This window comes from Dermacentor silvarum, chromosome 10, assembly GCF_013339745.2.
Source record: "Dermacentor silvarum isolate Dsil-2018 chromosome 10, BIME_Dsil_1.4, whole genome shotgun sequence".
NCBI lineage: Eukaryota > Metazoa > Arthropoda > Arachnida > Ixodida > Ixodidae > Dermacentor > Dermacentor silvarum.
This window is the reverse complement of record NC_051163.1, coordinates 103,791,038-103,812,995: the sequence shown is the minus strand read 5'-3', so window position 1 is coordinate 103,812,995 and position 21,958 is coordinate 103,791,038. Positions and strand designations below refer to the sequence as shown.

The following is a 21,958-nucleotide window of genomic DNA, read 5'->3' as shown; positions in this document are numbered from 1 at the left end:
ACAGAATCTTCAATCTTGTAATAAAGTATCAAGTATAACTGGCTCGAAATCAGAAACCGCAATATCAGCTGTTTTCTTGCCGCAAAAACTTCATCGGTAAGGTGGCGACACGTGGTGGGTTCTTTGCGTAATACGCGCGGGCGAGCTGAGCGTGTCAGCCGGCGCAGCTCGACTTGAATTGCTTGAGCCGCAGCACGTGTTTTCCAGTAAACAATGTCGCCGTGGTGAGCGCCGACTTGAGAATTTGTCGTTTTCCGAAGCTCGACCTCCCGGCAGACTTGAACTGTAGGCTCTCTAGCCTTGGCAATTTTTTTTTCTTCTCCTGTGCGCGGTGCATGCACGAGTAGGTAAGCCCGCTTTGAACGTGTTTTGTCTTTTCGCAGTGCTGGCACACACGCGCCGCACATGTGCTGTCGCTTGAATACTTTGATGGCACAGTGGCAGAGCTCAACAGCAGCATCAGTAACCTGTTTGCGCCTGTCTCTAGAAGAGTCGGGTACTGCCACACCCGTGACAACTCGCTGAGCCAAATATTCGTGCCTTCAGTTTCTCGCAGTTGCCGTCTCCTGAGCTACGTGCAGTCGGCACGTTTCTTAGGTGCATCTCGATAACTTTATGGTTTTCCGACGTATGGTGTAGTAAAAATCGTTGCAGTTTTTCGCTTTCACATAGGGAAATAATTCCGGCGGCAGGAAATTTCTCATTGGCTGAACTCGCTGGGATTTGCCGTGCAAACGAGAGGCGACCGCGACAAACTCTCCCGCGCACAGCTTGGAAGAATGGGTGGAAGTGAAGTTAAACACTTCGTGTAATGTTACTTCCAGTAGCCGTTCACCAATTAGCCGGTTAAACGAGCGCACCAAACTCCGCGATTTCATATGGAATTTATAATGCGCGAAGCATTAAGCTGGTTTCACCCTTTCTACCGCCTGGAGGTTCGCTGCTTTCTTATGTTTATACGTGATGGCACATTTTGCCGTGTACAGTGCACTAAAGCCACACAGTTGCACCAAACGTGCCTAAGGCATTTAAAGTGTACCATTTTGCAGCATGGCCTCTGGTATCACTGGTGGAGAGTCCTGCGCTCGATCTTCAGCTGTAGTTTCTGTTTTTGTCATTGTCCCTGTATACGTCCCTGCCCCGACGCTGAAGTGTTCTCGTTGATGTGAAAAACATTTTTTTTTTTTTCAGGTTGCCCTAATAGCCGGGAACAAGCAGCGTCACCCACCGCATTGCCATGGAGACCACGCCAAAGCGCAGATCTGCGCAGCTCATCCTGGAAGATGGGTCTACGTATGCAGGTGTCGCGTTTGGAAATCCGAGGTGCATATCCGGGGAAGTTGGTGAGTTTGATAAGGTCACACTTTTCCGCAAGCCTTGTCTGTCACAGCTAGTGAAGCTTCACACGAGCATACTGAAAACTTGCTTGCTTGTCTGATCACTTTCATCTTGAATATGCACTTTCATTTTGCTTGTGGATGACCTCATATGCTCATCGATAAAAGCTGAAATGTCTCAACTTGGTATGTTGCTTTGGGATATAAAAAAGTGGCCTTCATTAAGGATAAAGTCTCTCTTGAAGGCAGCAGGTCTTTTCTTAAATTTAGTGGTACATTTGACTATTCGCTACTGCCTTCTCTCACTGAGATTGCAATTATGTAGAGCCCACGCTTGATCGGACTCAACTAGCTGATTGTGCAGCCGCATGCCGGAACAATCGGAGGCCGGACCAGGAGGCGGTATTCTTTGTCGACCTAGTGGACATGACCATTTTGTCTGCTGCTGCAGTGCTGATTAGCTGGGGGCACCTGTCTCCTTCTGACGCCTTCGCCAGCCTATTTCTTCTGTCTATTTCTTCAGCCTATTTCACCTGTCTATTTCTTCTGACGGCAGAAGAAATAGACATGTCCACTAGGTGGCCCCTGAAGACACAACAGCGCTTCTTCTGTTGTAAACAAACAAGGTGTGCATGTACCAAGGCACGGCCATGACTGCCATCGTGCTAGGGTGGTTACTTTAGCTACGCCAACAACGGATGCTGTAGGAACCACATAATAACCAGATCCAGCGATCTGAGCTGGATCCCGGCATTCTGAAAGAACTAGCCAAATGTGTTCCAAGCACTCGATTTGAACCAGCCGAATGTAGCATTAAGCCTCGATAAACAGAAGAGCCCGTGTGCTATCTGTGAGTCAATAGTGTGTTTCACAGCCTCTGAGATAGTCGACAGAGCACAGGAACTTGATCTGTGTCAGGCTAAGGATCTTGGAGACCATGCTCTGCCACTCTTGGTTAATGAGTGACAATGAGTTTTCACAGGGGACCACGCACACATCTGGTGAAACACTGCTGAGAGCCTAAAGACAAAAACGTACATTCGTGCATTCTGGTGAAGGAATCATCAGCAGGATAGCCTTGTTGTAGTTTCTTTTTCCCACATATAAAATACAGCAAGACTTGTTTATTATTACAGATTCTTGGCAAGGAGATGCTAGAATTTTGTTAAAACTATTGAAGCCACTAGGCTGACTAGGGGCATGAATGTTGCCAAGTCCTGCCTGTGCTGTGTCATCACTTCTTGCGCTAGAAACTTCTGGGGGGGGTAAGGGTTCACTTCCCTCACTTTTGAAGTGCTTCAGATGCACTGGCAGGCCAGGTAGACATTGTGGAGGCAGCTACAGCCATGCGAGCAGTGGTTTCGTTTCTTTTGATAAAGGCTGTGTGTCAGCAGGAGAAGGCACCTTACTTCCAAAGTAGCGGGGCCAATCCTTTCTCAACATTTGTCTTTTCCTTGCTTGTGGAAACGCTGCTCTTTGCAGTGCATTCATTCTTCAGGACTGCCAAGTTTTAATTTAACTTTGCTTTTTGTTTGTCTTTGCGCTCTCTCTTTGATTCGGCAGAAATTTAACCTGCAAGTTGAAAAATATTTTTTTAAATGTCATTGCACTGATTAGGGAGCTTTTTCATTTTTGGCAATGCTAATTTTCTAAATATCTCAAGCTGGCTGCTTCGTCATTCTTCCCCTCCCCGCAATTTGCCATGCAGTGTTCCAGACAGGCATGGTGGGCTACGTGGAATCGCTGACCGATCCCTCGTACTGCCGGCAAATTCTTGTGTTGACTTATCCGCTGATTGGCAACTATGGTGTTCCCAACACCGAGAAGGACGTGCACGGCATTCCCATCAACTTCGAGTCGCACAAGATTTGGGCAGCTGGCCTGGTCGTGGGCGAGTGTGTGGACAAGTACAGCCACTGGAGTGCCCGTCAGTCCCTCTCTGACTGGCTTCACGCTGCAGCCGTGCCAGGCATCTCGGGTAAGGAAGTCATCGGTTTGTTTGGGTGCTTTTCTTGGCAGGGACACCACCTTTGTACAACTGTTACTTCTGATCAGGGTGTCAAACCAAAAGGGAACCGCAAATTGAAACAAGCCATTGAACCACAACATTTTGATATTCTTTCTTTCCAGAACGAAACTGAGAAGGGAAAGAAAATTGCGGCAGAATTCGTCTCGTCGTGACTGTCAATGCTAATGTGATTAGCACTGAAGCAAGGTAGCGACAAACCGAATTGCTGGAGACACCTTTATTTACAATTTACAGCTGGGGAAGTAGGCTAAGAATGCTGATGGCATTCTTACACACATGTGCCACAGTGCCACCACAGACCATGGCATGTACATGTTCAGACGCCACAAAGAAACCTTCACCAAATACGGCCTCATAACCACAGCCAGTTTTATTCCGGTGGCACTTTAAAATTAGGGTTCATCATATACGACTTCAAATGAACTACGACAAAATTGCATAGGCATCTATTTCAAATGTAACACTTTCATTCATTGTTAGCTAGAAGAGCGGGTATTATCACTCTTATCAACTTTAATGCATATACACAGCATTTGCTTTGTGCACGACAGGGCTTGAGTGCATGCTCGCGCTCATATGCTCCGATTTGGCTGTGCTGCATGGTGTGGACCGGCTTTGTCTCCTTCAGTCCGACAAGTGCAAATATTGTAACAGTGAATGTCAGACGGCCTTGAACATTCCTTTAATTCTCCTGGTAGACACCATCTTTCCATCTTCTCGTACTTTTTTCGTCACTTCCTCCTTCTGTCTTCAGGCACAGGTAATCTTTTTCATAGTCCTGTTCCCAGTTTTTGAGTGGGACAATATGAGATGTCTGTGGCTGCAGCCTAAGACATCCCTTGTTTGACTTCTGTTGCTTACTTCGTCTCCATGTTCCTGTTAGCCTTAGTCTTGTTTAGCTAGTTGTAAAACATTGGGAGAAAAGCTGCTTTGCAAAGTGCAGTGGAATCTCGTTGATACAATCTTCACGGGAACCGGAAAATAAAGCTTATCATCCAACGTATTATCAGAAAAGAAAAAAAATGTATCACCTCAAAAAACGTATTACACAGAATTGTATCCAAGAGGTTCCACTGTGCTAGTCACAGACAAAAATTTTCTTTTGCATATTATAGTTTTTCTTTTTTTTTTGTCACAATCAAAAGTGTCAGTGGGTTATTTTTGTTTGTTACTGCCATCGCAATCGTGATCAGTGCAGAAGATTACTACGCTGGAAGAGCGGTATCTATTTCGGCTCTTCTAATGTGCGACAATGCACCGCACACTCCCTCAACTGAAGCAGACGGTTGACGTAGTGTAATTATCTGTATTAATGCTGATTTTAACAGCAGGGTGGCCACAAGTGGATATATTGGCAATACATGAGCAAGAAAAAAAAATCATGCATGCTCATTGTGATGTCTCGACGCCAGGTGCTTGCTTCATCAAAAGGCGCAGAAATGCAGTTTGGCATCCGCTTGCAGATCTTGTAATATTTTGTCCCCGTTGTTACATTAAACTGAAAATGCTGTCGGTCAGCAAGCCTTGGTTCCCAGTGCTTTAGTTGTAGGAATTGAATTTTTTTTTTCCTGCACTCAGTGCAAGAAAAAGCCCACTTAACTACCAGACGCTTACAAGCAGCATTGTCTTACAGGTATTGATACTAGGAAGCTGACCAAGAAGATTCGGGAAAAGGGCATCATGCTTGGAAAGGTCAGGCATAAGTTTCATTTCATAGCCTGCTTTGGTGTGCATGTGAGGCTGTGCTATCCTGTCCCAGGCCTGATGTCTGCTTTCATTAAGATGGGCAGCGATCTGTTTGTCGAGATCTTAGAGCTTGCTGGAGAACTATCGGTGGATGTACCAATATAAGTTTACAATAGATGGCAGAGTCCTTTGTTGGTAAATTATAAAGATATATCCTCATGTGGATGGGTATAATGTGTAACTACCTGTTGCTGGGGCATTTGATTCATACTTCTTGCAGCGGAAAAGCGCGAAATAATGTGCAAGAACGACTGGACAGCAAAGAGCATCCCTCGTAGCTATTTTGAGAGAAGATGGATACACTTTTCATGAAAGGTGCCAGTATGTGCTAACGTATATGCACATCGACAACAGAACAGAGAACAGGGGAAATGGAATTGCCAAAATGCATGCTTGTTCTATCATTCTGGTCATTTTTTTCATATTTCGCATCTTTTCCACTAAGATTTGCACCGAGACTGCAGAAAAAAAAAAAGGCAGAAGAATAAATGAAGCGGCACATTATGCAGGTTTGTTCGAGAATAATCGCTAGGTACCGTATTTATTCAAATATAAGGCGAGGTTCTTTCCCATAATTCTTAGCCTCACCCTCGCCTCCCCCTTGCCTTGCGCGAATTTTGCCTTTAGGTGTGGCTTCACGGCACTGAAAATTTCGCCTGATAGTGTGGCTTTACGGCAGTGCACGTCACCGTGCCGTGAAGTTACACCATGAGGCATGATTCGTGCTGCTGTGAAGCCACACCTAAAATGAAAATTCGCATACAATCGACACTCTGCGTGTTGATGCTCCTTTTCTCACTTTTAATCATCACCATCTTGTGTGTTGGCTGTGTGAGTAATTCAGTATTTCAGGCAATCCTTTCCAAGTTTGAATAACTCTTCGGGTTCTCTATAACCCCTTATATTAGTGTGCATACTTAATTTTTTATTCTTGGGTTCCCCAACTTATAATCGCCTTATAATAGAATAAATACAGTACTCGATAATAGGTCGACCCATGCTTATTGAACCTGCCAAGAAATAAAAAATTATAATTTGAATATATGTCGACCCATATTTTTTTTTTTTTTTTTTTTATGAAAACTTCGAACGTGACATGCCTTTATTTACTGTGAGCTCGGCTACTAAATCTCGCTAGTCGATGTCATAAGCTGCATCCTCGTTGGAACTGCCAGAGAAGTCGTCTTCATGGGATACTTCACAGGCATCCTTGTCACCCAAACGACATCCTCCTTGGTGCCTTCAAGTGTGTTAGTTATGCAGAATTTCAGGCAGTCTGGATAATCTCTAGACTGGCCTTAAGATACTCATGACAGAGGAAGTATGTTAGCTCAGTAAGTTTGCTACATTTGTTCATGAATATAAGTCTAGGTTCTTCAGTCACAAATATAGGTTGATGTCTCATTTTGAAGATCATTTTCGAAAAAAGGTTAACCTATATTCAAATAAATACGGTTGGCTATTTCCAGACATGCCTATGAAGATAGAAGAAAACAAAACAAGAAAATTGTGCGAGTTGTCATAGGTTGACCGTATTTAATTATGGCTAAAAAAAAGATAAAGCACAAGAGAAGGAAACACTCATAATTGCTTTACTTACAACTGAATTTTTATTAGGAAACCATAAGCCTAAATAAAAACCAGGAGCATAAGCGCACGTGCAGCACAGCGTAAAGAATGTCGCTTTCAGATAATCCAGAGCGTCAACAAATGTTTGAACGTGTGGCTACGAGAGCACAGCTACTTTTTGATATGCCCTCCATGTTCCCACTTTGCACAGCATTGTAGGCAGTCTGGATGCAAGCCACTTTTGAATAAAACTGTCAATAGCACACGGCGCACCGTTCGCAGCGATTGAGCCTGCTGCGCCGTGCATTGTTGACGTGACGGATCGGGTGATGTTCCGTCGGCCACTGTGTGTTATATATAACCGCTTGTCGCAGAATAAAGGCATCGTTTTTTTACCCGTCTATGTACCTTGTCTAGTCTCTCACCCGGCTGTGCCTGTGCGATGTACAAGGGGCAACACCTTACCACGCTGCAAAAACTGCAGTGTTGTATCTGCATTGCGACACTCGAACAAGGGAGATAGGGGAGGCATATTTTATTGGCATATCACCGGACACATGTGAGTCGACCCTCTCTGTACGCCTAAAGCCGGCTAAGATTTGGTATCTCGATTGCAAATGGCGCCATTCGTACTTTGATGCGCTGGTTATTGGAGCCCGTGCCTGGTTCCAAAGCCCAAGTCTTTCGCTGGTGCAGTTCTGTGAGTCAAAGGGTGTATGAGCGTCGAGTTTTACTTCCAAACGAGAAGCCTTCTGCGGGACAGGGACTGAGAGAGATAAGTTTAATGATACGAAATGCAGAGAGGTCAGCCTGAGGTACATTCCTCTAGCCATCTACTCTGCGCTGTTGGAAGGAAAAGAAAGGAGCATGGGTTGGGTGACAATGACAACAGAAGGAAGATGCGAAGCATATAATCAACAGTTAGGTCTACTCTAAGCCTAAAGTACAGACAGTCCTGCAAAGGGTCCTGGCAAACATGCAGTTTATTTGCGCATGTCATTGTTCCATAACCAGTAACCAGAAGCACTTCTCGCACCTGAGCTATCTATATTGTTAGGCATTATGTACTAGTATGGAGCGCTCAAGCCATCTCTTGGTGTGGCTGCGTAACTATGCCAATGGGTCTTTCCATTGTGCATGTGTGATGTGGAGAAACGAAGATTCACTTGGCAGATGTAAGATTTGTGAAGGGAAAATATAAGCATCAGGTTGTGTGGGAGTCGAGCATCCCTGGAAACGGAAGGAAAAGCTAGTGTTGACACCCACCCCCATTTTCTTGGTTTACTTTCCTGCATTCTTGGTTATAGGAGCAGAAGTACTGCCTCTCATATCTTCATTAACGTCGGCTGTATTGAGAACGACAACATGCTTTTCCAGCATAGAAATTGCGCGGCATGGATGTGTCTTGTGGTTAAGCTATGCCACATATGGCACACGTGTGCTTGCCTTTGAGAAGACGCAGCTGTGGGAAGATAGCAGGAGCCGTGCAAGGAATGTTTTGTCAGCAGCTGCTTTTGAGTGGGAAGGGGTTTCTCTCTGAACGTGCTGACAACATACTTGTCTGATCTGGCAGCTTGCCTTCTTTTAATGTGGGCGCGTGTTTCAGAGCACAGAGGTTCAAAAGACACCTGCCACGCAGTTTTATGGGCTGAGCTTGTTCTGAAATACTCGGTTTGTCACCGAGCATACCTCGGTAATTTCTAATAGCGATGTTAGCAATTTAGTATTGCATGTCTTGTCTAGGCAATCGAGCCATCATGTAGCACCTGAAATTTTAGTCGCCAAGGCGCAGTGGCGAGAGTTCGTGTAATTGATTGAGACAAACTTTTGAAACGTCGACCCAGTCACCTGCTATAAATTTTTCTGCAAGCCTTAAAAACAGCAGATTCTACGTATGGCAATTACATCATACAAAGAGCATATAAAACCTGCTACGATGTGTAGAAGTGCTAACTGTGGTTCTGTACATTTTGAAAAAGAAACTTAACTGTGCCGGACAGAGAGAGAAAACTCGAGTGCCAAGTCACAAGTGCAGTGCCTTTTTATATTTATTCTTTGTGGTTTGGGGCAGTTCAGCTTCTTCACTTCATGCTGACATGTGACCGCAGGGATGCTTCATGGCACTTTTGTAGAGTAACCAGTTAGTGCTGCTGCTTTTTGGGTGGCATGTTATTGATTACAGTAGAACTCCGGTGTTCCTTGTAGGGGAAGCACAAAGAGCTCTGTCTTCTTGTAGAATATGTGTCGTTAGTGCTATGGGAATGTGCAGTGCCAGTTATCCCAATGCTTTGTTCCTTTTGTGTTTCCTGGCCTTTGTTGCCTATACCTTCCCTGCCACCTTTCGTTCGAAGGAAGCAAAAGTGATTCCCCATTTAGAGGCAGCTGCCACGAACCACTTTTCAAAACTTTTGTTTGCATTTGAACTTGATAATAAGAAAAGCAATGATATCAAGGAGCCCAGCGTCCTTGGTACTGTTGGGTTCACAAGCACTTTCCTTCAGCTGATTATGGCATACAATTGTGTGTAAGAAAAAGCATGCCTTGTTTTTCATTGCCTTATAGTATTTCTAGATGGTTTCATAGCTCTTGGCTGTTGTTTAAGCACATGCGTCAGACTAGCATATGGATGAATTGTAAGCTTTTCTTTCTGCCTGTGCTCACTTGCAGATTATAGTAGAAGGCATGGAGCACACTCCCCTGCAGTTTGAAAACCCAAATTTGTTGAACCTCGTCAAGGAAGTCTCTCTCAAGGTGAGGAGGGTGCCACATGATGTAGGAAAACTGCAACCACAAGTGTTAGCACTTTAGTGCTTGCGTCACGAATGGCAGCACTGTTTTCAAACACCTTTGATGTCTCGTTGAGGTATCTGCAAGCATGCACAACGTGGCTACACTACCATGCCAGAATGATGTGTAGAAGGGAAGAAACCAAATAGAATGCCTTTCATATTAGCATTACATGAGCATTTCAAACACCTGCATACCGCTGATTGTCTATCAACACAATGGCAAAGTAGGGCGTGCTGCTGCACAACTAGCTTCATGAGCCTTTGCATCAGTGGCATATCGGGTCAGTGGAGTTGCGCAGAACTCTATTGAAATTTCCAACGCCTTCGAGCGTTGGGCACAAATGCCTTCATCGACAGCTTGTTTACACTAGCTTGCCACAAACAATGTCGTAAAAAAAAACATAATGCAGTCAAACCCACTTATAACCATCCCGGATATATTAAGTTATCGGATTTAATTTCACTGCATTTACAATTTCTCGATCCTGCCAATTGAAACTGCATCCAGATGTAACGGAACATTTTCAAAAGTGCCGTACTGTTACAACGAACATTTCAAACCCGGTCGCAGTTAAAAGAGGGTGCACGCGAACTTCCAAAGAATGTAAGCGCTAATGAACTGGCCATGCAGCACCGCACCCCTCGCTTCAGTCCAACCACGACTTAGATGAGACGAGCAAGTGCCACGCGCAGATTGAGGGAAGTCAGTTGCTTTCAAGGCATGTCTCTTGCTTGCTTGCCACCTTCATGTTCTCGGAGATGACTGAATTTGTTTTAAAAATTTAAGAAAAAGAAAGGTTAAAGTTAATGTGTGATGTGAATGTTGCACGGCGCTAGGCAGTGCTAAAAACTTTTGGTATGCTCCTATGGTTTCTACCTAGACTGGCGAGTCAACAGATCTTCCAATCCAGGCCATATGAAAATTCACGGTATTGCTTACAAATGTGAGATTGCAGATAAAATAATTTTTTAACAAAAATCATTAATGCACTGAAATCGCGATTTGAAATCTGTTAATTCAAATTGACGGATAATTCAAACTGCTTTGTTGATCATGGCAAAGTCCTGTGTATTTGAATAGAGAAGAACTCCAATGGAATTCAAACTCCAAAAACTGCGCAATTGTTTTGAACAAAATTTCTCTCGTGGACCGCTTTTCTAACAAACCCAAGCCAAAGGCTCGGGTTTGTTAGTAGCTAGCGACACATCAAACCCGAGCCTTTGGCTCGGGTTTGATGTGTCGCTAGCTACCGTAATGTCGCATGCCATAAAAATGACAAGGAAAGACGTGCGGGAAGTCGAGGCCAAACCGAAGCAAGCAGAGCGGCCAGCAGCAGCCTCCTTTCCCGTCCAAAAAGACCTTAGCACATGCTCACCTACGCCATGGTAGCACTTTCGACATGCTGGAGCGAAGCTTTAGTTATGGATAGGTTAGCAAACCAATTACTGGTTATTAAAATAATTATTACCTAAAAGACGTCTCATTGTGTTTTTGGTGCATATGTACTCTCCACGCTAGAAATGATCAAGTTGTTTTAATTTTCCTATCTGTGGAATGGTGTTAGGGCTCTCTGGTGTTAATGAAGTAAGCAAGTGCTTCCTCAGGCATGTGTTTCTTGGTCAACCACTTTCGGAGATGTCACTTTAAGTGTGCGTATATTGGATGCATCTCGCACTAAACATTACGTGATGCTAAAGTTGAAAATATTCCCGATAGTGATAGCTCAAGAGTATAGCGCCTGCTGTGTCAGAGGTGTCTGTGACGTCTCTGCTGTCCACACATTGCAGGCACCCATCGTGTACAATGAAACAGGCAAGCCATCGATCACCGTGGTGGACTGCGGCATGAAGTATAACCAGCTGCGCTGTCTTATATCTCGGGGAGCTCGTGTCACAGTGGTGCCCTGGGACCATCCTGTGGACCCCAAGGGTGAGGAGCTGTCCTTTAATGCCATTGCAAAGTGTGCCCAGATTGGTAAATGCAATATATTTGAGTGACGCAAGAGTTTTGCTCACTGAACAAGGCTTGTCACTTCTGCTGCCTTTTATAGCCACAAATGTACTACAGTCAAACCCACTCGTAACAATCCAAGTTATAACAATCTATTGGTTATAACGACCATATTTCAGTGCACTTACGATTTTCCAACCCTCCCTATGGAAACTGCTGCCAGATATACCAAACATTTTTTAAATCTCCGTACTGCTACAATGAACGCTTCGAACCCGATCACTGTAAAAAGAGGGCATACGTGAAGTGCCAAAGCACGGAAGCACTACCAAACTGGGTGCACGGTAGCACACACCCCACTCCAGTTCCAACGCCGACAATGATACAGCCTTCGAGATTAGTGAGAGACCGCCTCGCTCGAATATGGTGTGATATCAGATGCCATTACGGCGCCACTCCCGTTCTTGAGCAATTGTTCGTGCGGCACCATGTGCATTGCGTCTGTTTTAACTATTTGGAGTGACCATCCATGTCTTTCCACCATGGTAATAACGGCTGCTCAAGCATTCCTGTCAATGTGGCCCAAGTCAGCGAGAATGCGGCACCATGTGCTGCCACTGCACAATTTTGCAGAGGGTTGGCTGTTACGACGCCGTTACCAGAAGATCACGGTTCAGTGGCACTTTACGTGTTGCCAATTGGTGATAACGGTTCGCCGTAACGGCTTGCCTTTCGAATATTTCATTTCTTTTCGCCCGAGTCGACATAGGTAACATAATGTTACGGCTCTTGTGTGGCTGACGCTCAGTCATAATGCTGAGACCTTCACAGAATGGCAGCATGCCACAGTAGTTTCACAAGTTTACGCTTCCAGCCAACTGGAACACTTTGCTCTCGTGTGCAGAATAGTCATGTCCCGCTCGTGGTAAAATGTATCACAAGCTCCCAAATAAAAAATGGCAGCTGCGCTTGCAGTTTTGAAATGACAGGTGATCGGAACCGGGGGCCGTAGTGCTGCACAACTCCGCACTTCGTTCTTTAGATGCACGCTTGTAACGGAAGTTTGCAGCTAGGTGCAGGAATGCACCAGGAAGAAAAATTAAACTGAAAGTCTCGTTTTCGGACCAAAGTAGTGCCAAATTTTAACTGGTGGCTTTAAGGTCAAGTCCATATATAGTGAACTGCTGATATGACAACTTTTCACGGAACTATCGAGTTAGTTATAAACGGAGTGAAATGTACTGTGGACATTGAAGCTTAAGAAAATTGGGGCTAACCAGAATGTTCTTTTGAATCTGCTTGCGCCATGTGCATGTTATGTCGACATCACTGCAACTTGTGTGCTTTGTTTGAGGCCTACACCATCTATGACGAAATGCAAAAAAACGCTCAAGTACTTAGATCCCCAGCCAGTCAAAAATTAATTCAAAAACTCCCACTACAATGTGCCTCATAATCAGATAGTGATTTGGCACGTGAAACCCCAATTGTTTGTTTTTGCTGTAAAACTTGTACAGTAAATCCTCTTTATAAAGAACTGAAAACGATGGCAAAAAAATTAGCTGTATGTGGCAATTCGATTGACTGCTCCATAAAAGCTAAAAAAAGCTGACTGAAAATAGCACAATGCCGCGGAAGTCGTAATATGGGTGCCACACGGTGCATTTTCGATCATGATAGAACCAGATCGGGATTGAATTTCTTGGTCACAATTGGCTTCTTTGTGCAAGGTGTGGCCCACGGAAGGCGACGCGCAGTAACATTTGTTGGTGCCATTGCACACTACTACTACTTCTACAGTGCTGTGGTGCTATGATGGAGGCAACGCTCGCCACTTGTAACGTGCGGGCGCAATAGCATGGAGAAAAAGGGTGTGCCGACAGAGAGGGGTGTCTCGCTTGCTTGGCGCGAATAAGCCCCCTGAATAAAAATAAAAGCAGTGACATTCTTTTATCTTGCCGCCCGAGCCAGCGAGCGAGGGCAAGTGAGGCGGTTCGGGGCTTATCTGCATCTCCTTGTCTGTGGAGCAGAGCTGTGTGGTTGTGCTCGTGCTGTTTCCGCAGAAACAAGTGTGCGAGTGTCCACACGCTGCCGGCTGTGCATTTTGTTTTCTTGTTTGTTTTTTTTTTCTTTTCTTTTTCTTTTGACACATGCGCTGTTGCCCTTACAGTTGCTCTTGATCGTGGTGATTGTGGATCCGGCAATGGCAACGATCGGCGTGCTGCGCAGCACGATCGTCCCAATTAAAAAGAACAAACTGAGAGGGCGTGCAATAAGCAAAGGCACACATGGCAAGAAGGAGAGGCCAGGAGTGGAGGAATGTTGATACCTTTGTTTATTCATGGGGCTTAGGTGCGAAAGCGCTGAGTGCCGCCGTGAGTGCACACGCACCCCTTGACAGTTCTCTCTAAGTAGAACACCTTATCAGTATGCTTCAAGTAATCCGGTTTAAAATGTTTGCATTTGGGTCTGGGACTGGGAGAAATTTCGAATAAAGCAATAATTTGACTAAGGTGTTTTTGTTTTAACGAGGGTTTACTGTACATTGAGTCTATGAGTATGTCCGAATTATCGCCCGCCGTGGTTGGCTCAGTAGCTATGGTGTTGGGTTGCTGAGCACGAGGTCGCGGGATCTAATCCCGGCCACGACGGCCACATTTCGATGGGGGCGAAATGCGAAAACACCCGTGCACTTTTAGGTGCACGTTAAAGAACCCCAGGTGGTCCAAATTTCCGGAGTCCCCTACTACGGCGTGCCTCATAATCAGATCGTGGTTTTGGCACAGTAAACACCATAATTTTTTTTTTTTAATGTCCGTGTTATCGGTGTCCAAATGAACGGTTGGTGACTGCAGTCACCTTTGGAAGCCTACTCCTTTTCTATTTTTATTGTGCCAGTAGGCAGTACAAGTGGGTTGTACACAAAGGCAGGGCTTCGGAATCGGAGAGTTTGTGGGAGGGGTCCCTGCTACATATAGAGATTACAATCAGTAGCAACAGTCTGCAAGCAGGCTGTGGCCTTGTTTGAAGAACACATGCTGGTGTTACCGAGGCAGTAAATGAAGCAAATTAGTACCACGTGTGGTGTTAACGTGAGTATAAAGCATATTTCAGTGCCTCATTTATCCCAATTGTAGTACTTTCCGGTTTTGATCAGATTGTCGTCTCAAGGCTGGCTGTTGTGCACTTTTCTCATCCTCTTTTACAGATTGTGACGGTCTGTTCGTGAGCAACGGTCCGGGAGACCCGACACAGTGTGCTGCGACAGTCAAGATGCTGCGAACGTTTCTTGAATGCGCCGACCCCGCCAAGCTGAAGCCCGTCTTTGGCATTTGCCTAGGACACCAGCTGATGTGCCTCGCCATAGGGGCCAAGACGTACAAGATGAAGTATGTATGCAGCAGCTTGAATTGCCCCTCTGCTTTGAAGCACAAACACCGAAGGCACCTGTGCACTTGGAACATGTTTCAGTGTTTGCTTGGCAAGGGCTTTACCTGTTATCTCAAAATGTTTGTGACTGTGACTTCATGGCCAACTGTTGTTTTTCATATACTTTTTTTTTTTTACTGCTAACAGCAGTTATGAGTGACGAAATGAGCCAATTCTGTTTGTTCATTGACTTTGTGACAAAGAAAATAATATGCTGAGTGCGTACACCTGGGATAAAAACCACCAGTTTTGCATTTTCAAGCTGTTCATTTTATTTATCAAATGGTCCAAAGCTACGTCGGACGTTAGAGCCAACAATCCAGTTTTGTCACCTTAAAGATACGGCAGATCCATAAGAAGAAAGCTGCCGTGTGTGGCTATGCGAGGTCGCGAGATGAAATCCCGGGCGCGACGGTTGCATTTCGATGGAGTGAAATGCAAGAACGCCTTTGTCCTGTGCATTGGGGGCACGTTAAAGATCTCCTGGTGGTCTAAATTAATCTGGAGTCCCCCACTATGGCGTGCCTCATAATCAAATCATTGTTTTGCCACGTAAAATCTGAGAATTTAATTCAGCTTCATAAGAAGAACGCTGCTCAGTAGCTGCGTTTCGCAAAACTTCGTGCTACCTTCAGAATACAGTGGTTAAAGTATGTACAGAGCTCCTTATCCTGCATGCCTTCCCGTCATCACTTGTGCGAGCTAAAAACCTGCACGAACATGAAAGAGGAGTACAGCGGAACCTTGTTGATACAATTCTGCATAATACGTTTTTGGGGATAAGTTTTTTTTTTTTTTTTTTCTTTTCCCGATAATACAATTTGGTTGGATAATACTTTGAATGATACGATTTTCATATGATACACTTTATTTTCCGGTTCCCATAAAGATTGTATCAATGAGATTCCACTGTCTGTGCTGTAGCACATTTAGACGGCAATAAGTGCTAGCGCAGTGGACGGCTCACTATTCTAATGAAAGAGGCATTTTGCGGCGACTCTTGGCATTACATACGTTATAAGACACGAGATTAGCGTAGAATGTATGTACAGCACACAATAATCAGCCTTCAAAACGCCGAAATCAACAAAAATAATGTGGCAGAGGCCTTAACAGTTTCAAGGCAATGGTTAGTATGACAACTGGAAAAGTGAATCAGCAAGTCTCAGCAGTGTCGTTGAGGTAGCATCTCATCTTGTCACGCTATGGTCCAGGGTTCGGTTCCCCGCGGAACTTCTCTTTTCTTTCTCTCTCTCTTTCTGTCGTTTTCTCTGACGAGAAGAAAACATTTTCGCCACTTAGATCTGTTAATAGCAAGTGACAGCAAGCAACACGTCCTCACGATCTCGACAGCCAGATCTAATGCATTGTCAGGTAGAGGATGAGTACATTTATTGCGCTGTTTCTACAATGTTTGTTCTACTGTTTTTACATGTGCTTTGTAGCGCATTTAACAACGGTTGTGCAAGAAACTCGAATACATGACCCGATGGTCCGATGTATGTGGCAGTCTTACCTTATGAGATGTACGGTAATTGGCGAAAAGGTTCTCATCGTGCCAGACAAACTGTCACAGACAAGAAAAGAAACTAAAGAGCAAAAAAACTCATGAATTGGTATCAAACCCACTTCTCCAGTGTAGCAATCTGAGGTTTTTCTGCAATGCTAACAAAAGGGCCGGCTTTAATATGGTACTGCCTCACCTGCCAGGGCTTATTATTTGCTACGCTCTGTGCTGCTGTCTAAAATCTTGATGACTTGAAATGTGGCACTGCTGCTGTGATATTGAAACAGTAACTGAATCTGTCAAGGTAGCATATAAGGTGGGGGGTGACCTCAAGGTTAAGTATTCTTGGAAAAAGATCTTGCATTATATTCGAATAAATGCAGCAATCTGTGCTGGCACCATGACGTGCAATTAGTTGATTCTTGAGCTTAGTGCTGAAAGTTAGGTGTCCCGGAATCAGTGACGCTTTTTGATGCCAGTAATAGGTTCTACAGTTATGTAGATTACTGATCAGTCTTTCTTGTACCTTCAGTGGACAGATGTGTGATGTTGATTTGCTCCCTAATGGCAGGCTGTAGAATGCAATTCAAGCAGCAGGCGCACTTCCATTAAAAATCATTGTCACAGCTGGATTTATTAATCTTACTCCTTGTGAAAGGTCTTGCACCGTCATTTGGTGTACTGCACTGTTTTAATTCTACACGAAGTGTGTTTGTGGCCGCTGCACTTTCATTGTTTTGCTTTACCATCTTGAATGTTTTCAGGTACGGCAACCGTGGCCACAACCAGCCCTGCCTCTTTGGCGATTCTGGTCGCTGCTGCATAACCACGCAGAATCATGGCTATGCCGTGGACGCATCGACACTTCCCTCTGAGTGGTCACCACTTTTCACTAATGCCAATGACCACACTAATGAAGGCATTGTCCACAGGAAACTACCGTTCTTCAGGTTGGTACTAGAAAGCTACCACATGTTTCCATCCCTGTAATCAGCATTCTTGTCTTCTAAAGGGCTGCATTGGTAACTTTGCTTTGGGAGCTCACAATATACTGTAGAGGCATGTCAATAGTGAAAGTTCAGTTCACCTAAACATGAATCAGTGTGGAACAAGTTGTGAAAAAATTCGTATGAGCATGAAAAGTGAAATGTTGGGTGAACTTGAACAGTGAACAGTGTAGACCGCTTGTAACGTAAGTCCCGGAGTCGTGAATATCTGCACTATAAGCGGTACCACACTATAACAAAAACGATTTTCAAGCCCTGCACGTATGCAAAACATGGAGACCAAGCAGCCACGCGTATCCGAGAATCGAAGCGTGCGACTGGGAGTTTTGCATTCGTTTAAATTTATTAATGTTGAAAAGTTAATTTCCAAGTACCCACGATCTTCGCTTGAAGCAGACAAAAGTAATTTTTTTTTAAATGTCTCAGTTTCGCCCGAAAGGCGAAGCATCAATTGCGATAGCAAATTAGTAGAGAGCTATAAGGAGTAGGGATAGTAGTTTTATCGGCTGCATAAACTTGAACACATTCGCTTACTAACTGAATCAACAAGCGTGGCGTCAACGCGCACAAGCAAACATGAATAGACTCGATGACCGCAAACAACCACTGTCAAAACGCGGGCGTGGGGAAACGTGGCCGCCGCAGCGAGCGAAGGTTGGTGTGGTCTATCGCTTCAACGGAAACTGAGCGGCAAGCACAGCGCATACAAAGGTCAGAGCCGTGTGGAGATCGCTTTCAAGATACGGTGCGTACGACAACACCGACAGCCGGTGCATTTGTTGGCAGAGTAGAAGCCCCCCCGCCCCACTTCCCTCCCATACCCCCACGGCCTTTCGCGCGATGGAAGTCGCGTTTGCTCTCCGCTGTGCATTCACTCTCCATGAAGGCACGTGTCCCCCACGCGCTTTTACTCGCACATACGGCGCACGGCGACGATTTTTATCGCCCTTGGACTCATGCTCCACGTCTCATGCTCCTCCTCCGCATCGCCCTCGTTGATCTCCTCTCCCATCGGTGGGCGCACCTCGTTGAGAAGCGTGCTCGCTACCGACCTTGTCGGCGAGATTTTCCGGCGGAAGCCGCATTATAACCGGTATTTCGTCTCACGCGGCTGCACTGTAAGCGGTACGCGTATACATGGAGTGCTATGGGAAAATTAACGGGAGTCTGAGAAGACCGTACTATATCCGGTCCTGCACTAAGAGCAGTTACGTTATAAGTGGTCTATACTGTACTTCTGATTTTCAAAAGAACATGCTTATCTTTTAACTTTACCACGAGACATGAAGGTATGATTAATGCCTTAACAGGCAAGATAAAGACATTTTAAGGAGGGCTTGAATTTGTAATCCGTCCAAGTCTGCATAAGACGTCTGCACATCAAATTCCGCGATCAAATAGTCTGCTAAGTTTAATCCGTCGCGCAAGCTCTCGTCGTCTTCGTCAAAGTCATTCATGCTTGACCACAGTGCCTCTCCTTGATCATCCAGAGTGCAGTAGGCATCTGACATGTCATCACAACCGTTATTCGGATCCTTTGCGGAAATAGTATCTTGCTGCTTGAAAAACCCAGCTTGGTTGCAGCAACGCCTGATCATATTGCCCTGCACTTGCTTCCAGGCTTACACGATTAGGCAAATGGCACCCAGAAGGTCTATAGAATATTTTTCGCAGTTGTCGTAGCACAGGAGTATTCTTTTTAGCAAATGGCAGCAATAAATCTTCCTCACATGCAGAATTACTAAATCCATAGGCTGCATTACTGCTGGAACATTCGGCAGTAGGAAGACAAGCCTAACTGCTTTCAAGTTCTGAATGTTAGCCTAGGCTGGGCATGTCCATGACAAAAGCAACTTTCCACCCGGTAGCATTAAACTTGTGGTGAAGATTTCACATGTAATTCTCGAACAGTGCTGCCATCATCCAAGCCTTTTTGTAGAGCGCGTAGTCCTTAGGAGGGAATTGCGCATTCATAAAGCACCGAGGCTTCTCCGCTTTACCAATTATCAGCAGTGAAAGCTTGTGACTGCCGGACATATTCATGCCAAACGGGACAGTTATTCTGTCCTTGGATTATTTTTTTCCTGTTATGATTGCATCCTTGTGGGCGAAAGTCTTCATTGGTAGCATTTTGCAAAATAATACGGCCTCGTCCAAGTTATAAAATCGTCCTCCACGTACAGATCAAGCAGTGGAGCCAATGTATGCATATTTCAATGCTCGACAACTATGGTGTCGACGCTCTCGTTTTTGCCACACACTGTCAAGAGCATGAGGTTGTTGCAGTATTTAAATCACGACAGCCAGCCATTGTTACGCTTAAATTCCTCTTGGCCAGGCTACCATGCAAGTTCATTGACCTTTTCACGGAGCAGCGTCCCATTAACAGGCAGATGGGCTGCATTTGCATGCTGTAGCGAGTTCATCTTGGCGTCTTCAATGTAGGAAAATGAATCCTTTGTGCACTTTATCCAATAGGTTTTGCTGTAGGCTTTGAGGATCTTTGCCTTGTTTTTCGGTATTGTCGAAAGAGTTGGCAAAGGCGCCTGGTGCTTATCAGCCAGCTGCGTTTTGGAGCTCGTCCAGTTTTCAACCTCCTTGATTAGGCCTACCCTTTGGCACAGAGTCAGTTTTATGCATCTTAACACATACACCGTGCATGTAGTCAGTAACAAAGTTTCGGAGGCCACTGGTTAAAGCCAGCGAATTGGTTGGGTAGAGGTGTGCGTGCTGTTCAAATTAGGTAGTAAAAGGTTGCATGGCAAATGTCAGGACCACCGAAAACCTTCAAATTATGCGGGATTTTAATTAAACCGAGTTCAAATTAATGAGCTTTTAGTGTAAATGTAGCCTTGCGCTTGGTGGATTTGGCCCAGTGTGCGGGATTCTCGGTAAGTTTTTATCGCTGCGCACTTTTTGAATTGCTTCACCAACTGCTGTGCGCAAGTTTTCTCTTGATATGTTTGTGCAGGGCCTGGCTTGTTCAACTTCAATCACTTAGTACAAACTTTGGTTGCTTGTCGCCGTATCGGCAACGTGTTGGTCGCTTGTTGCAACGTACAAGATGGCTGCACCGCTAAATTTACATGATCGCCACATTCAAACGCAATGCAAGATGCAGGAAAATTACAGATTCGTGACGTATCAAGGGGAACTTTATACATGAAAGTCAGTGTTGAATTTAGGTCGGGACTGCGACAGCGCAATGTAGCAGCCGGGAAAACGCAGCAGCAAGGGACGTATCAACAAGTTTCCACTATTAGGATTTTTTTTTCTGCTAAAAATAAATTCATTTTGTCTTGAGTTTGTGCATGTTTTGATGATACAAATTTTGGGTGATAAGAATAATTTACACGACCCCGCGAGATTTGTATCACCGAAATTTTACAGCACATGTACATCAACAGAATTTCGATCAGGGCCACAAAAACGAGACATAGCAGACTGGAAAACGCAACAGTGAAGAACACATGGATAAGATTGCACTGCACCTGCCGCCACACCACAAAAACCACGCCCATCAGTCCAAGTCCACCTTCCTGTGCTCTGTCAAGCAAATACAATGCCCTGTATAACACTTGCACCATCTCTCGGTGTTCCTCCTAACTACTGTGAAGTCCACTGTTGCCGCTACTTCCTTCTCACAACCTCGTGATATTAGCAGCAAGAAGATTCTATGCACTATGTTTATGTAATGCTCTGGCTAGCTTGAAAGGTTATGCAATTGGGGAAAATAATTCACTGCCTTGACTGAGGAGCTTGGTCCTTGGTCAAGGTGATTTGTATTTCACATGCATAGAGTTCTTTTGGCAGGACTCTTGTGTATTGAGTGAGAACTGCTCTGCATTCACAAATTATAGCCACTTCTGTGGCTCAGTGACTATAGTGTCGCACTGCTGAGCTCAAAGTTGCTGGTTTGTTTGGAGCCGACATGAAAAAATGCTCATGTGCGGTTCATGGGTGCATGTTAAACAACCCCAGGTGGTTGAATCTAATCCAGACTCCCGCACTACAACATGTCGCATAACCAGATTGTGGTTTTGGCACATGAAACCAGAGTATTCTTTTTTTTTTTTTTAGAGGGGGGGGGTTCCTGATTAGTGCTATATCTTACAAATACTGTTTTATCTAAATCTTGCATTGATTACACGTTGCCTCTGGGAAACCTTCAGTGTGCAGTTTCATCCGGAGCACATGGCTGGTCCAGCTGACCTGGAGTTTCTGTTTGATGTCTTCCTTGACTCCGTGAAGGACTCCATTGCCAGCAAGACTCAGTAAGTACAGCTTGTGCCCTTCGCTGTGGGCTAGAAGAATCTGCCTCTTTCATGAGAGCTTGCACACCTACCATATCAGTTAAAAACTGTGTGGAATGGTGCTGAGCAGACATCTTTCATACTTGCAGTATCTGAAAGATGTAATCATATAAGCCAAGTGAGATCGTAAAGGCTGGTGCAGGCAAATGCCAGAAATTAATAAAAGAGGGCTTCATGCCTATTCACTCGTGAGCATTTTGTTTCCTACCAGTTCAAGCACAGGAACTGCATTTTGCCAGGTGGGTTCTTCGTGGGAAACCGGCACGTGCCTTGTGCACATG

The 21,958-nt window shown here is 44.9% G+C and overlaps 1 protein-coding gene across 2 annotated transcripts; it reads left to right on the top strand.

Moving 5' to 3' along the window:
- Positions 1 to 156: 156 nt before the first annotated feature.
- Positions 157 to 21,657, top strand: LOC119431728 (CAD protein). Of its 2 annotated transcripts, none has more exons than XM_037699201.2 (9): positions 157 to 347; positions 1,192 to 1,343; positions 3,046 to 3,315; positions 5,000 to 5,058; positions 9,349 to 9,432; positions 11,259 to 11,400; positions 14,630 to 14,810; positions 17,122 to 17,307; positions 21,537 to 21,657. In XM_037699201.2, the coding sequence occupies exons 2-9, from the start codon at positions 1,238 to 1,240 to the stop codon at positions 21,640 to 21,642; spliced, it is 1,134 nt and encodes a 377-aa protein (XP_037555129.1). In that variant the 5' UTR covers positions 157 to 347; positions 1,192 to 1,237; the 3' UTR covers positions 21,643 to 21,657. The 2 variants fall into 2 exon arrangements, with proteins under 2 accessions (XP_037555129.1, XP_049513061.1); XM_049657104.1 differs by having other exon boundaries at positions 176 to 285.
- Positions 21,658 to 21,958: the final 301 nt, after the last annotated feature.

Excerpts from the sequence above, each read along its gene's own strand:
- LOC119431728 (XM_037699201.2), top strand. The coding sequence starts at position 1,238 with ATGGAGACCACGCCAAAGCGCAGATCTGCGCAGCTCATCCTGGAAGAT. Across the intron at positions 3,316-4,999 it reads AGCCGTGCCAGGCATCTCGG|GTATTGATACTAGGAAGCTG; the intron begins GTAAGGAAGTCA and ends ATTGTCTTACAG. Across the intron at positions 9,433-11,258 it reads TCAAGGAAGTCTCTCTCAAG|GCACCCATCGTGTACAATGA; the intron begins GTGAGGAGGGTG and ends CACACATTGCAG.